The 15,096-nt window shown below is 38.0% G+C and overlaps 4 protein-coding genes across 7 annotated transcripts; 3 read left to right on the top strand and 1 right to left on the bottom strand.

The window, feature by feature from the left end:
- Nucleotides 1–1,417: 1,417 nt before the first annotated feature.
- Nucleotides 1,418–5,019, top strand: LOC115627993 (probable phospholipid-transporting ATPase IF). Its single transcript, XM_030523889.1, has 7 exons — nt 1,418–1,613; nt 1,686–1,811; nt 1,899–2,458; nt 2,513–2,923; nt 2,984–3,587; nt 3,648–4,455; nt 4,524–5,019. Exons 1-7 carry the CDS (start codon nt 1,418–1,420, stop codon nt 5,017–5,019), a joined length of 3,201 nt encoding a protein of 1,066 aa, XP_030379749.1.
- A 256-nt stretch (nt 5,020–5,275) lies between these two features.
- LOC115627774 (negative elongation factor D) lies at nt 5,276–7,625 on the top strand. 2 transcript variants are annotated; one of them, XM_030523580.1, is made up of 4 exons: nt 5,276–5,408; nt 5,472–6,184; nt 6,245–7,173; nt 7,239–7,625. In XM_030523580.1, exons 1-4 carry the CDS (start codon nt 5,346–5,348, stop codon nt 7,268–7,270), a joined length of 1,737 nt encoding a protein of 578 aa, XP_030379440.1. In that variant the 5' UTR covers nt 5,276–5,345; the 3' UTR covers nt 7,271–7,625. The 2 variants fall into 2 exon arrangements, with proteins under 2 accessions (XP_030379440.1, XP_030379439.1); XM_030523579.1 differs by having other exon boundaries at nt 6,242–7,173.
- A 314-nt stretch (nt 7,626–7,939) lies between these two features.
- LOC115627776 (trimeric intracellular cation channel type 1B.1) lies at nt 7,940–11,991 on the bottom strand. Of its 2 annotated transcripts, none has more exons than XM_030523585.1 (4): nt 11,704–11,991; nt 9,795–10,113; nt 9,263–9,535; nt 7,940–9,199 (listed from the first exon to the last, which is right to left on the bottom strand). In XM_030523585.1, the coding sequence occupies exons 2-4, from the start codon at nt 10,070–10,072 to the stop codon at nt 8,920–8,922; spliced, it is 831 nt and encodes a 276-aa protein (XP_030379445.1). In that variant the 5' UTR covers nt 10,073–10,113; nt 11,704–11,991; the 3' UTR covers nt 7,940–8,919. The 2 variants fall into 2 exon arrangements, with proteins under 2 accessions (XP_030379445.1, XP_030379444.1); XM_030523584.1 differs by lacking the exon at nt 11,704–11,991 and adding an exon at nt 10,857–10,904.
- A 208-nt stretch (nt 11,992–12,199) lies between these two features.
- On the top strand, nt 12,200–15,055 carry LOC115627775. 2 transcript variants are annotated; one of them, XM_030523582.1, is made up of 5 exons: nt 12,200–12,442; nt 13,026–13,219; nt 13,294–13,612; nt 13,674–13,883; nt 14,365–15,055. In XM_030523582.1, the coding sequence occupies exons 2-5, from the start codon at nt 13,026–13,028 to the stop codon at nt 14,653–14,655; spliced, it is 1,014 nt and encodes a 337-aa protein (XP_030379442.1). In that variant the 5' UTR covers nt 12,200–12,442; the 3' UTR covers nt 14,656–15,055. The 2 variants fall into 2 exon arrangements, with proteins under 2 accessions (XP_030379442.1, XP_030379441.1); XM_030523581.1 differs by having other exon boundaries at nt 12,202–12,475.
- Nucleotides 15,056–15,096: the final 41 nt, after the last annotated feature.

The following is a 15,096-nucleotide window of genomic DNA, read 5'->3' as shown; positions in this document are numbered from 1 at the left end:
GATTCGCACACACCTCTGTATAGGGTGTTTATCACCATCATCTTTTAGATCAGCTTATGAGGAAATGCCAATACCCTGTATCCTGTATCCTGGCATTACCCAGAATGCTCAACATTGGAGATAAAATGTGCAATACCAATACTTTCCGTAGCTTAAACCATTTCCAAATTGAACTAGCAAAGTGAACCGATTCGAATATATAGAGCGTACGATGCAGGGCGTTATAGAGTCGAGCACAACCGAAAGTCGAGTTCGCGCTCTCTTAACCAACCTGACTGAAAGAAAGAGATAAAGTCGATAACAGTATCTTATCTGCGCACTCTGAATCATACACACGTTCATACGTACCATGGGACCTTCGTAGTTGGCGTCAATTGCGTTTATGGATATAGAACTCAGCCAATTGCTAAATACTATTAGTTGGCTCACACGTTGACAGAGTTTGCTGAATAATATATATCATATCTACTTATGTTATTACAAACTAGTTGTATGTACAATACAGCGTGCACTGTTATCTAAAGTCTATAAGTACTTCGAAGCAAAACGGACATTACTTTTGTGCCCCACCTCTAAAGCGATAGAGTTGCGAGCGCCCGACTTGGGTATACCCTGTACTTGGATAATTGCAAGCCCGGCGTCAACCTGAAACAAAGTTCATTTAAAACATTTAACATTAAAAACACTTTCAATATCAAATTTGTGTTGACAAAAATAGCTGCAACTAAAAGTGATTTGTTACACCAATCGTATCAATATATAGTGCACAGGTTTCCATAAAACTTCAAAATAAGTGAGCAGATAAGAGATGATCTGTGCATCGATCGTTCCCATAGACGCTATGTGTTTTGAAGGATATTAAAATCTAGTCAAAATCAAGTTTGAATAAGAGTAAGGGTAAGTCTATTTCGGTTCCTCTAACTATTTTAGTGCAAAAGTTTTCGATGTATGGATTTGTCTCATCTTCTAACACCCGGTTAGGGTGTAAATACAGGAAATGGATATAAATGAAAATGTTTCTTATAAATAATAATGATCGGCATACTTTGGATTCCCTCGTATGCGTGTGTTAATTAAAATTCTACATTTAGTTGGCTAATCTATATATAATCGCAAAAACACTTAAGATTACGTGTATATATCAATTGTACTTGACAATAAAGATTAAAACTTTTTAATAATAAAAGGGTATTTGCCAAGGTTTTTCTAAGAGGTGGTGCACTCATTTGATCCCCAAAAAAATAACAAGTTTAAAAAATGGACTTTACTTATCGTTGGCTAACACAATTATATTAACTAATTTGTGATCGGCTCAGAAATGCTGCCAGTCTCTATTCCAATCAGCCATATAACACTCGTGTGCTTAGCTAATATGGCTAAGTCTTAAACTGGCGATTCCTAATCAATTCATTAACAAATGGCAGCCAGTAAGACTTCGGAGCCGTTGCGAATACCAATTGGCAATGGCAGTCCAAGCAAAGCCTTGCCTCTTAACCGAATTAAAACCACAAAATATACTTGGTTCAGTTTCCTTCCAATCAACTTTTACGAACAGTTTCGACGAGCGGTTTACTTTTACTTTCTCTTGGTAACGATCGTGTCATTTTTCGTAAGTAAGTACACCAATACGTAAGTAAGTAATTATATTCGAGTGCGTTGTTACAATGTTGAGTTACAATCTGTAGATGATACAATATCTCCAATGGTATCATTATTGCCATTGCTTTTTGTCATGATTGTGACTGCACTGAAGGAGGGTCTCGAGGATTACTCTCGATCCAAGAGTGATAAAATAGTCAACACAAGCAAAGGTGAGTGACAATATACAAAATTGTTTGAAAAGAAGTCACACAGAACGTTAACAAAGTGATTGATTTATTTTTGTTTGGTACGTGTAGTAACTGTTTTCAGAAATAATCAAGAAATTTGCATTGACTCTGAATTCATTATGCCGGGTGATCTTGTGTTAGTTTCCCCCAATGGTGATGTGCCCTGCGATTTGGTTCTTTTGCATTCCTCGGGGCCAGAGAACAAGTGTTCTATTACCACGGCCAATTTGGATGGCGAGACGAATCTCAAAACGGTTTTTGTGCCACCGAACTATGTGTATGAGTTGGAGAACCCAAATGGACAGCTGGCCCATATCGTCTGCGAACGATCCACCGCCGATCTTTACACTTTTAATGGTCGTATTGAGGTGGACACTCCTAACCACTCTGTAACAGTATCGCCACTGACAATTGAGAATATGCTGTTGCGGGGTGTTCGATTAAATGCTGGATCAGCTCCTGTTATTGGATGTGCCATTTATACGGGCATGTCTACAAAACTCCAACTAAACAGTCGCTATACGGGCAACAAGTGTGCCTCCAGCGAGAATTACATCAATAAGTTCATCATCGCACTTGTCATAGGCATGGTTATAATTGTAGCCATCCTCTACTTAATACAGAGGTATGTAAAAAATAATTTCACCTATTTTTGTTCATCTTTGTTCTAACTTTTCAGGCAGAAGGAGTCAAAAATATTTCCCACGATGCCATACTTGGGCATGCCTATCAACTATAATGCCATAATGCAGATATTTGGGGATTTCTTATCATTTCTCATTCTATTCAACTATATGGTTCCCATATCAATGTATATGAATATTGAACTGTATCGCGTTTTTGGCGCATTGTTCATGCAGTCCGATCTGCATCTATATGATGAGGAGCACGATCAGCCGTGTGTGGTAAACTCATCAAATTTGAATGAGGACTTGGGTCAGATTAATGTACTATTTTCGGACAAAACTGGTACATTGACTAAAAATAAAATGCGTTTTCTGAAATGCTACGTAAGAGGTAAATCCTATGATTTAGAAAACAATCATTTGTATTGCCCAAATACCACAGAGAAATATCACCTTGAAATGTTTGATGTACGTACCAGATTTTTGCCCGATATATTATAAATTAACATTAATAATATATTATTTCAGCAAGACTTACTTAATTTTTTTGAGGCTCTGTGCATGTGCCATACAGTCCAAGTACTGAAGAGTGATATTGAAACATTGCCAGATCTAGCCTCCGAGCAGGCCAGCTTAATAAATAAAGAGATTGTGGGTAGATACCAAGCATCCAGTCCTGACGAAAAAGCCTTACTCAAGGGATGTGCCCATTTAGGCTTAATATTTGACAGCGACAACACCAACATAGGCTTTATTCGAAGAATCGTCGAAGATTCGAATGGCACCCTGCATGTCGCAGAACAAAAATACGAACGAATCCATGTACTGGAATTCAGTTCGGAGAGAAAATGCATGAGTATTATTGTTCGTGACTCAAATGGAGTCATATGGCTTTATGCCAAAGGTGCCGAAAATATAATATTTCCATTGTGCAAAAAAAGTCCACTGATTGAAGAGGCGGATGCTGAGATCACACGTTTTTCCAAAGAGGGTCTTCGTACACTTGCCGTGGCCCGACGCACCCTTACCGACGATGAATGTACTAGATTCCTTAGATTATACGAGGAGGCTAACCGTCAACTAAACAATAGAAATGAACTGATCGCAAAGTGCTATGCAAGCGTGGAAAATGGTACGAGCTCTTTATATTTTTCTTTGCTATAAAATAACGTCCCTTACCCACTAACAACAGATCTAACTCTCCTGGGTGCTACAGCTTTGGAGGATGCCTTACAAGATAATGTGAGTGAAACATTATCTGCTTTGCAGGAGGCGGGCTTAAAGATCTGGGTGCTTACCGGCGATAAGGTAGAAACGTCATTCAACATCGGACTGTCCTGCAAACACATAACGCCTGATGCCACCGTACACTTTATGGTAGACGTTATTGAAAAAACTGAGCTTTTGCGACGACTAGCAGAAATAAGAAATAGTTCTCCATCACAAAATGAAAAAAACGCGTTGGTAGTCGATGGCAGTACTGTGGCGGCACTTTTATTGCACGTCCCCGAAGAATTCCGTGAGGTGGCCTTGAGATGTGGAGCTGTCCTATGTTGTCGCCTAAGTCCACTCCAAAAATGTGAAATTGTGACGCTGATGAAGAAAACAAAGGACCACATTACAGCAGCCATTGGGGATGGAGCCAATGATGTATCCATGATTCAGGAGGCCCATGTGGGTATCGGCATAATGGGTCGCGAAGGAAAACAGGCAGCTCGTTGTGCAGACTATGCCATTGCTAAATTCTGCATGCTTCAGCGTCTATTACTAGTCCATGGCCATTACAATTCGGAACGTCTAGCGTTTTTGGTGCTCTTCTATTGCTATAAGAATATTGTCATTACTGGCTGTATGGCTTTGTTTCAGATATATGATTTATATTCGGCCACGGCTGTATATAATGACATATTCTTGTGGCTATTCGATATAGTTTATCTGTCGGTCAGTTTCACATTCCTGGCGTTTGTTGAGAAACCGTACAGTGAAGACATACTTCTAAGGTAGTTATGGCTTTTTCTTTTTTTTTATTTCACCTTACCCCTATTGTTATTCTCTATCATCTCTATAGCTATCCGCAGCTTTACAAAAAACTTACCCATAACAAACAAACATCCTGGTGGATATTTACGAAATGGATCATGAATGGAGCGCTGCACACACTCATCATTTTCTATTTTGCTTACTCTATGATGAGCATTAACAATGTGGTTCTTGACAAAGGCCAGACGGCTGATTTTGCTTGCTTTGGCACAATGCTGATACAAACGGTTATAATAGTCGGTAACCTAAAGCTACTGTTGATTGCGAAACATATGACATATATTAACTTTGGCTTTATTTTGGCATCAATTGCTGCCTTCATGCTTAGTACATACATTTATAACATAGCCAGCAACAACAATCTTTACTGGGTATACAATATATTCCTTAGTTCCCTGCCGTTATGGTTGTTCACCGTTATTTGCACAATTTCGTGCTTATTAACAGACTTCGTGGTGAAAGCAATTAGCGATATTACATCGGATAAATTACCAGGAGTACAACGTGAAAGCATGAAATGCTAAAAATCATAGAGAATAAATCAAATTATAATTGTTTCAACTTATTTATTTTACTTATGTATGTATCTATGAATGTATGTACATTCCATTTCAATTTAATCGGTGGCCTTTGCTGCCTATCGATAGGCATGTTTGCCGATGTTACCGGCAGCCGATTAAAAATGGCGCTGCACATTCGATAATGCTATGCGTTTTGCTGATTTGGTCATCGCGCACTTATTTTTATAAGTACCATCCCTGGTTGGCTTGGTAATGAAAATAGCAACAAAAAATTGTAAATTTACCATTTCCCGGTGATCTTATAAGTGAATGTGCAATTAATAACCACAATGGAGGTGGAATACGATGACTCCGGTTGGCAGGGTCGTGCCAAACCGCAGAACAATGCCGAGGCAATACAATTTTTATTTTGCCCGCTACTTTTTCATTAATGTTTATTTTTATTGTTGCTGTAGGAGCTCCATGAGGATAACCCACAAAAGACTATACAGGAATGTTTGGTAAAATTTCTGACTCCCGACTACATAATGGAGCCGGGTATATTTACGCAGCTAAAACGCTATTTCCAATCTGGCGGGTCGCCCGAAGAAGTGATATCAATGCTATCTGAGAACTATAAGGCAGTCGCCCAGATGGCAAATCTTCTAGCCGAGTGGCTGATTTTAGCTGGCGTTAAGGTGACTGAGGTTCAGGCAATGGTAGAGAATCATTTGAAGGAAATGATTTTGAAGTCGTTTGACCCAAAGAAGGCAGACACAATCTTCACCGAGGAGGGCGAGACACCAGACTGGCTAACTGAAATGATTGACCACTATACGTGGCGTTCCCTAATTTATCGCCTAGCCGAAGAATACCCTGATTGTCTGATGCTGAACTTTACAATCAAGCTGATATCGGATGCGGGATTTCAAAGCGAAATTACTTCAATTTCAACAGCAGCACAACAAATTGAAGTGTTCTCCCGCGTTTTGAAAACATCCATTTTCAAATTCCTAAACAATCCCGATGATGTCCATGGTGCTATACAGGAGTGCGCTCGCATGGTGTGCCATGGTCAACACACATATGTCTACTCCCAAGTCTTAATTCAGGTACTTAGTCAAGAATTAAAAGGCGGCTTCAATATGAAACGACTCTCTCAGGAAATCATCAAATATGCCTTAACAAAGTATGTTAATCCATTAAGCACCAAGTACATACAATTAATTTTCAATTCAAATTTAAGTAGCAATCAAAACGTCACGCCGATTACGATGGCTCTGAACGGGTCTGCGGTCTATCCCACAGCCTGTCAGGCTTTGACTTCCATGCTGACCCGCAATACGCTGAATCCCGCCGACATAACGGTACTGTTTCGGAATTACTCGGCATCTGATCCACCACCTATAGATCTAATTAGGAATCCCCAGTTTCTCGAGCTATTAGTGGATGCTCTCTTCCGACCTGGCGTCAAAGTAAATCCTGAACATAAGTCCAAATATGTATTTCTGTTGGCATATGCGTCGTCAGTAATTGACCAGCCAGCGAAAAAGCGCCCGCTTACGGAGCGTACACTGATCAAAGAGGAGCTGAAGAGCACTATTCAAGCAATCGAGAGAGCACACACCATTTGCAATGTCCACCAAGGCTCAACTGAACTGATTGCCGAGCTGCAATCACTTTATAACTGCATTAAATATCCTGTTGTTGGAGTTGGCGTCATCCGATGGATTGAGAATGTCGTTATGGAACCGTCTTACTTTAAACTCTCAACTGATAGCTGTCCCACCCATTTAGCTGTGCTCGACGAAGTCGCTGCTGTTCATCCAACACTCCAACAACAAATACTATTTCTGCTTATACGTCTGTTCGAGTCCAAACAAGATGAGCTTGAAATTCTCGTACAACTTGAGATGAAGAAAATGATTTTGGATCGCATGGTTAACTTGTTAACCCGTGGCTGCGTTGTGCCCGTGCTAAGATATATAAAGCAATGTTGTGCCATAGAGGACACTGACATTTCATTGATTCGCTATTTTGTTACAGAGGTTCTAGAGACAATTACGCATCCGTATTCGCCAGAGTTTGTACAGCTATTCCTACCCATGGTAGAGAACGAAGAAATAACGGGGACAATGCGTGGTGAGGGGGACAATGACCCGGTCTCTGAGTTTATAGGTAAGTTCTAGCTATACATTAAGCCAATTCGATTGACATTTCAAGTTTGCGTTCATTTCTTTCAGTACACTGCAAGGCCCATTACACCACTGTATAGGATCTGTAAATGCACCAATTTAGGGATAGGCTAGGCTTTTTACAGTTTTTAAATAGCAAAATATATATATACAGATGTATATAATGTCATGAGTAATCTATAAATGCTAAATTAACAATCTAGACATTTTACTTAAATTCCCAATAAAATTTTGATCCTATGTGCTTGATGTATAGTGAGACAGAGATGGATGTAGACTCTAACGCGCTCGCACCAATGCCTAGATCGTCGCTCCATTTATTTATTTTTTTAATTTTTTCATCGACAAACAATGCAGTCGATGTACACAAACAAAAAAAAATCAATACAATAGAGAACGTAAACTAAATAAAACAGCCTATAAAAATGACAAAAATATCTAATAACGAATCCGAAACGGTGGGGGAATTTTATTTGCCAAACGGCCAGCTATGCCCCGATTCACAGCAGAGAGTAGTCAGGTACGTTGTTATACCTATCCAAAAAGAAGTGACGATGAAAAAATATAGCAATAAAAGATAGAAGAAAACAAATTAAAATTTAAATACTTAAATAATAAAAGATAAAATATAATTACAAATTAAAGGTGAAGAATCACTGACCCGATGGGGGTAAATTTATTAGCCAGTCCGGCAAGCTATGCCCCTAATCACAGCAGTGGTCACAGATTTTTCAAAATAAATGTATAGATTTGAGACATTTGCGTAGTATATTTTAGTAATCCGTTTTCTCCCCACATTTAATTTTACAAATTTCAAAGTCATGAATACAATATGTATTGAAAAAAAAGTGTGCGTATATATTTATTTTACATTGTTTTTTCTACAACCAATAAATATTGATACCCCTTACGCACGAATCAATCCCATCTTTTAAAAACAATTCAAATGGCTTATGTTTGTATGCGTGTTCACAAAAGCATACATGGATAAAACAAACTATTAACTTCGGCAGACCGAAGAACACATAAACTGTTAAACATTGGGCATAAATACATATCATTTTTGAGTAACAGCTCGATACAGTTTGGCACAAATGAGAGTTAGAATAGAATATTAAACAAATCAATTTTAAAATGCGTATTTAAATAAACACACCAGATACCTACATATTGTTAATCAGGAATGTCCATATAAATATGTAGTTTAATTTTAACTTTGGCACCCAGTTTGTCTGTCTTTAACAATTTATGAGAACTTAACAAAATAGCAGACTCAAAACATGCAACTTAAATAATTGTCGTTTTTTGTATTTTTCATTTTAAACTAAAACTTCAGTGATTTTGTTTCATTCAATTTCAAGTCGTAAATAATAATGAACATTCAAGTTCAGAGCGGAGCCCTTTACTATTCCCAATACACAGCAATTGTGTCGATTCGTTTTGAAAACTTAAACTATAAAATGTAAATCAACTAAATGTACAATCAAAGTCAATCATCAGCAGACACACCCACTAGCTGCGTATCATTGAATACGATTACCCATTGCCTCAAAAGTCTTCTTCATTCAACTAAAATTTGTCGTTATCGAGTCTCCTACAATTACTTATAGCATTATTATATGACTTATGGGACATTAAATATATACGTTTTTGTTTCGATTTTAAAATTATAACTTTGGTTGGCAGCACTCAGAATTCGCAAACTAAATTTTGTTTAATTATATGTATTTTAATTGTTTTTCTTAACGTCTTTGCTGTCGCCATCTTTGACCTGACCGCGACCAAGAATCTTAGCCAAGCTATCCCAAATGCCGCCGAAGAATATGGCACAGCATAAGTTCTCCAATGGCAAGAAGGGATCGTGAATCCCAAGCAGAATCGATGACAGCTTAAAGTAAACCAAAAATATAACAATGCCAAAGTAAACCAATGCATGTGGTGCTGAGATCCAGTCCGTCTTTTTGTCCAATACGAAGATTATGGAAGCTAGCAGAGAGGCCTTGGTATAGCTAAAAATTAAATTGAATGCATTGTTAATTTTTATTTTGCAGATATATGTATGTATTACTTACAAGGTTGGCTGCATAAATTCCATGGCCGTTGGTGTCCATGCGCCTCTAATGAGACGTTCTATCAACTTCGTAAAGCCCGCTCCATTGCCCTTAAGAGTGCCAATTATGATCATAATTATCCAGGCATTGGGATACAATTTAGCAGCGTGACCAACTCCATCATAAACCTTTTTTGCACGATAGATTTCCTTCATGGCACTGGCCACAATTTTCACAGGCAGAAACTTTCCAATTTTGTAGCCAATATCAAAAGGCGTATAGAAGACAATATACCTGCATATAAAAAGCATTAAGTTTTTGTAGATGATCTTATACTTCCCTACTGACGACGGTAATTGAAAAATAAATTTACCATCCAAAAAAGAGAGAATCGGGGATTCGAAAACTAATACAAAATGTATTTATATTCATAATAGATTTGAGAATGATTCTATTATTTTGCAATTTCAAAAGTTCCCATACATGTATGTACATCCGATCCGCTAGCTTCGATAGCTAACCGTCGTTATGTATGTATGTATAATATACTTACCAAACTGCGCTTCCCACAAACAGCTGTCCGGTGTTCTTTAATGGCGCCAATATGGGCTCACCAAGCAGGCCATTGGCGACCATACCGCCAGCAAAAATGACCAACATTGTGGACAGCCAGCAGGCGAGCGGATGCTTTCTGGAGAATGCCTGAGCATTTGCGCCCAAATCCTCGCGCACGGCCAGCGCGGCAAGTAAACTGTGCGCTATGTCGAAGAACGGGAACATTTTCAGTTTGATGACCTGATTGGCCACATCCAAAAAGGCTTCCGGATCCATACTCAGAGCTGATCTTATGTGCTGCCTTCACGGATGATATTCTACAAATATACACATATGTTCATACTTGTATATAGGATGAATAAATTGTACGATTGTTACATAAGAAACGCCTTAAAGCAACAAAATTGTAAGCGTACACAATTTTGAGAAATTTCGTTTGGTAGAGCCATGTTGGCATATTAGATGAATAAATACATACATACATGCATACATATGTATACGTGTGAGTTAAGTGCGTATTTCTGTGAAAGGTACAGATATGTATTACACGCTCTCCTAGACAGTCCAAGTGTAAACATTAAAAATTTAATTAGAGCTCTTCAACTAGAATCGTTCCTATTAAGAAGTGGGGAAGCCTCAAATTAAAAAAAAAAAAAAAACCAAATTCGAAAAAAAAAAATGTCGCTGTTTTGCCAGAGCTCCAAAAATAAATTTCGCTAGCATCGAGGCGAGGGTTGTTAGAACCGCATCGGGTCTGCACAAGTGCGAAACTTTTTGTCTATATGTATGTTTTTGGTACAATTTTGTGCAGACACACATACATATGTTCAAAATTATTTACATACGTATTATACAGTTATTACTGAAATAATAGAGATATAAGTTTGTCCCGCTATTTCGACACATTGCACATTGTTTGTTGAAGATAATATTGAAAATACATTTGAATATTAATAAAGATAGAGTCTGTTTGAAGCAAGAATCAATTGCGGGTTATGCACGTACCTATGAATATAAATACTACATATAAAACAAATAAAAATAACCAATGAATTTTTACCTACGTCTACACGCGAACAACGGATAGCAGAGTGCAGCACGGACACGGGGAGACTGGGCTCTAAGTCGCCGGCCGTATATTACATGCTCGCTTCTGTTCAATTTTCTTCGCTCTCTACAATATATAATTAGAAACATTTTGGGGAGATTTCTCACGGAGAATCGAACGTGTGTGTTCATACATATGCATGTTCATATAGGCATATGGGGGCATCGGGTATGTTGCTCACTACACAGAATTCTGACGGGTTGGTTAAATTATTTTAAAACACGCAAAAACTATTTCCCGTGTGCGCCGAACAATGAACACTCTTTGCCCTACCTACTATATTTCTATAACATGCATACATACATATGTGCTATACATACTGTATGTATCAAATAAGGTATGTTCTAGCCTGACAATCTACATAAACATACATATATACATATGTAACTCTTATCCCATCGTTAATATAATTGATATTTAGTGATCTGATTCAGATTTTGTATGTAAATACACACATGTATGTTTATACATATATACATACATTTTTGTATATATTTACATACATACATATGTATATAGACATATCGTCTCACCAATTCGGAAAAGCTTTTCTTTTGAATTACAAACCTCACACCATTGTCATAATACCCGGTGCAATGATGAAATCCTCGTACACATTTTGATGTCAAAACCAAGTGGGAGAGCATTTCTTTTTCTAAAGTAACAGAACAATAGTATATATATATGTATTTAAGTACGTATTTATGTTTTTATGTGTGTATGTGTATTAAGTGTTTTGCAAGGCGATATTCGGGATTCCCCGAAAGAAAAAACAGAACCATCCGGCTGCCAAACTTACCGCTTCACGCACTTTTTGATCAATGCAAATACTTTCTATGAACACTGTCTTACGTAACTGGAGATAAGCCGGGCGAAGTTATCGCCGTGGCCGTGACGCAGACTCTTTAAAGAGCATTTATTATCAGAACAAACACAAATATAATACAACGGGGATAATTTGTTCAACTGCTTTGTTACTCGAAGTACTTTACATTTTGATAGCCATATAATAAAGCAATCACGTCTACACTCGTCACTGTAATCACATTACGGTCTTTGTTTTGTAGGTTTTTTGTTTATTTGCCATATAGCGTACATTGTATGTGCGGATTGAAGTTGAAGCTGCTGGGAGCTATCGAAAGCTATCGATATACCTCACCAGCTCTAGCATAGTGTGACCGTGTTTTGAGAGCGAATAATCTCAAGTTTAAGACGAGCTGTTTTGGTTTGTTTCACACATACGCGCATACATACGTATATCTGTCGATTTATACATATGCATGTATATTTAATCCACGGTGAAATTTGAAATGCGCACAATTCGTAGTAGCTTCATGTAAAGTGTGTGTTTGTCTACCAACTGAATTATTGAGGCTTTGCATCAAATCAGTGAAAATCATATGCACTCAACGTGAAAGCAAAATCGAATCCTTTATCCTTACAATTTGTATTTCGTTTACAATTTGTATCATTGCGTATCTACTTAAAACACACATACATACACATGTATTTGCAAATATCTCTCAAAGTCGCTTTTGGTAAGATCAGCCTTAGCCCCCAACCTTAAAAAGGTGAGATCATTGCTTTTTATTTCAAAACGTTCGGTTATAGCATTTAAAGAATTGGTTGAATTTTACCAATTGGAGCTCTAAATGTCTACAAGCATACCAACCAACCGTGTATGCACACATGCATTTGTAGACATACACAGATGTACATACATATGTATGTACATATGTATGAGAATGTAAATATTGGCGATCTGCTGCACGATAAAAATATTCACGCCAATGACAAAAGCCCAAAAGTGAAACGGGTTTATTGCTCGATAAAAGCCTACAAACTGTTGTATGTTTGGATTTCACATTGCCGCCGCAATTACGCTACATATGTATGTATGTACATATGTTTGTGTTGTCAGCGCCTTAACCACCAAACCACATTCATACACATAAGTACATACATATGTATGTATGGTTACTTGGCTTTTTTGGGCTTGAAATCTTAGTCTTTATTTAGTCGTTTTTAAATACTGGCATTCGCTTGTCAGTGAGCACAACACTCATCGAATTCTAACGAAAAACCAAATGACAGGACCATTGATGTGACATTTCCTTTCAGATGGCATCTTCCTCTCAGTCAAAGAAGAACAAATCATCTGGGTTACGCATTTTATGGATTCCCGGCGGGCGAAAAAGTCACCCAAAAGGCCGTTTTAGTACAACAAATAAGCATATTTCATATTCGCCAAATCAAAAAAAGAGCGAAGTTTGGACATTGGGCGGCAGTAAATCGCAAAGCGGTTTGATTGATGCGTAAGTAGCAGTAAATAGCGTAAATAACTGTTAAAAAAGTCGTCGCTCTTTTTTATGTATATGCAACATTTCAGACAATCACCAGAAGCCAGCGTTGCGTCAACCTCGTCTTTAACCGTTTTGGCACCAATTTCTTGTACTCTCTCCATAAGTTCGGAGAAATTGGTGGAAAGTAGCGACGCCAACGCTTTAACAGCAGGCAATTCCCCCGCCGTTTCAGAGTGTGCAACGTTGCCTGTAACGCCCATCTCTGCCACACCAACACAATTGGCCGGTCCATTTACAGATCAGCAGGCTTCAGGCATGACGACAGTTAATATAAGCGCCAACGAGGCGCTCTCGAAAAACTTGACATCGCCACTGGTTGTTACAACCGTCGAAATTTTGGACTTAGTAAGCGATCCAGTTAGCAATGTGGTTAGAGAACAGATCTAATTGGATCATTCCTTCGCAGCACAATCATCTCCATCCCCATGATTTGCCAAAAGTGCCATCATTTGCGGACCTCTCAACATCGCCCGTAGTACTTAATAGCTCAGCTGGCACCACAGCGTCCATAGAAACTAACTCTTCGCCACATGGCAATCGAAAGAGTGGCACACAAACCACCTCGCCTCAAGCTTCTCCACAAAAAGGGCGATATAGGAATCACAACAACAACCATGTAAGTTGGCAATGCACTACTATTGGATATTAATATTCATATCATTAATAGCAAATGCATTTGCATTTTCCAAATCGACACGGACGTTTCTACATGAATTGATGTTCGAGTGCGTTTTTAGTCTTTAATATAAAATATTTTCACTTATAAGCAACAATATTTCGTCACAAGTTTATATCGTTACAAAAGCTGCGCATGACTAAGTTCTCTGAACTCCGTACTCATACCAAAAACAAGTTATTTATTCTACATTTGTGTTGTTGTTTTATATTTAACAGCAACAACCAGTCGAAATCCACATAAGGCAGAATGCTTCGTTTTTGGTGTGACATGCTACAGAATTTCATAACACTCGTTCACCCTTCAGTATACACAGTATATATAGCATAAACAATGATATGAATATCAATATCATGAAATGTAAACAAACACAGACAGGCAAAACTAAATAACTTACGTATTTAATTTCCATATCAAACAGGAGGACATCAATTCGATTGAAAGCATTTCTAGCATTAACAAAAACATACTTAACGATGATTTTGAGTGGATCGACGTGATGATGCAGGAACGCACTTGTGAGGAGTTGAAGCACAAGAATAAACGCAAAAAGACTAAGAAAGCGTTGCAAAACAAAGAAGCCGACCAATTGGATGGTAAACAGTTAAACTGCAACGACGCCAAATCGAAGGCTGATAGCGACGATGGGGACGATAAAGTCGTCAAGTGCTTGTATTATTCACTCATGTGCTGCGATTGCACTATTTCCTAAACGAGAAAAGGGAATGCACACACACACACACACACACATCTATGCAGGGTTTCCATTTAGAAAGTATTTTAGCAAACTACACACAATCCATATATACCACTTTTATACGTCTATAATGTATGTACTTACATTACGTTGTACAATGCTGTGTTCAAAATAATACTTAATAGCAATTAGAAATGCAGCGGTGCTGCTGTATTTTTGAGCGCAGTCTACTAATGGCTTAATGCCGATCGAAACAAAACGTGATAGATTTAATACTACTCGGAATTCTCGAAGGCAGCTATAACTTGAGTCGAATCTTATGTGTCGTATGTAATTTTTTGATAAAACTATACACACCTAGATGTTAACGGATTTGATACCATGAATATAAATTGATTGCAACTGAATATACATACTTGCACGTTGAATTATTAATTTTTCGCATGTGGCTGAAAA

Source organism: Scaptodrosophila lebanonensis, unplaced genomic scaffold (genome assembly GCF_003285725.1).
Source record: "Scaptodrosophila lebanonensis strain 11010-0011.00,11010-0021.00 unplaced genomic scaffold, SlebRS2 tig00000098-arrow-pilon, whole genome shotgun sequence".
Taxonomy (NCBI): domain Eukaryota; kingdom Metazoa; phylum Arthropoda; class Insecta; order Diptera; family Drosophilidae; genus Scaptodrosophila; species Scaptodrosophila lebanonensis.
The sequence above is the reverse complement of the archived record's forward strand: the minus strand, read 5'-3'. Positions and strand labels throughout refer to the sequence as shown.

Excerpts from the sequence above, each read along its gene's own strand:
- LOC115627993 (XM_030523889.1), top strand. The coding sequence starts at position 1,418 with ATGGCAGCCAGTAAGACTTCGGAGCCGTTGCGAATACCAATTGGCAAT. Across the intron at positions 1,614-1,685 it reads GATCGTGTCATTTTTCGTAA|ATGATACAATATCTCCAATG; the intron begins GTAAGTACACCA and ends TACAATCTGTAG. Across the intron at positions 3,588-3,647 it reads CTATGCAAGCGTGGAAAATG|ATCTAACTCTCCTGGGTGCT; the intron begins GTACGAGCTCTT and ends CACTAACAACAG.
- LOC115627775 (XM_030523582.1), top strand. The coding sequence starts at position 13,026 with ATGGCATCTTCCTCTCAGTCAAAGAAGAACAAATCATCTGGGTTACGC. Across the intron at positions 13,220-13,293 it reads CAAAGCGGTTTGATTGATGC|ACAATCACCAGAAGCCAGCG; the intron begins GTAAGTAGCAGT and ends GCAACATTTCAG. Across the intron at positions 13,613-13,673 it reads CCGTCGAAATTTTGGACTTA|CACAATCATCTCCATCCCCA; the intron begins GTAAGCGATCCA and ends ATTCCTTCGCAG.
- LOC115627774 (XM_030523579.1), top strand. The coding sequence starts at position 5,346 with ATGGAGGTGGAATACGATGACTCCGGTTGGCAGGGTCGTGCCAAACCG. Across the intron at positions 5,409-5,471 it reads AACCGCAGAACAATGCCGAG|GAGCTCCATGAGGATAACCC; the intron begins GCAATACAATTT and ends TTGTTGCTGTAG. Across the intron at positions 7,174-7,238 it reads CCCGGTCTCTGAGTTTATAG|TACACTGCAAGGCCCATTAC; the intron begins GTAAGTTCTAGC and ends CATTTCTTTCAG.
- LOC115627776 (XM_030523585.1), bottom strand. The coding sequence starts at position 10,072 with ATGGATCCGGAAGCCTTTTTGGATGTGGCCAATCAGGTCATCAAACTG. Across the intron at positions 9,536-9,794 it reads TTTGTGGGAAGCGCAGTTTG|GTATATTGTCTTCTATACGC; the intron begins GTAAGTATATTA and ends TTTTATATGCAG. Across the intron at positions 9,200-9,262 it reads GAATTTATGCAGCCAACCTT|CTATACCAAGGCCTCTCTGC; the intron begins GTAAGTAATACA and ends TTTAATTTTTAG.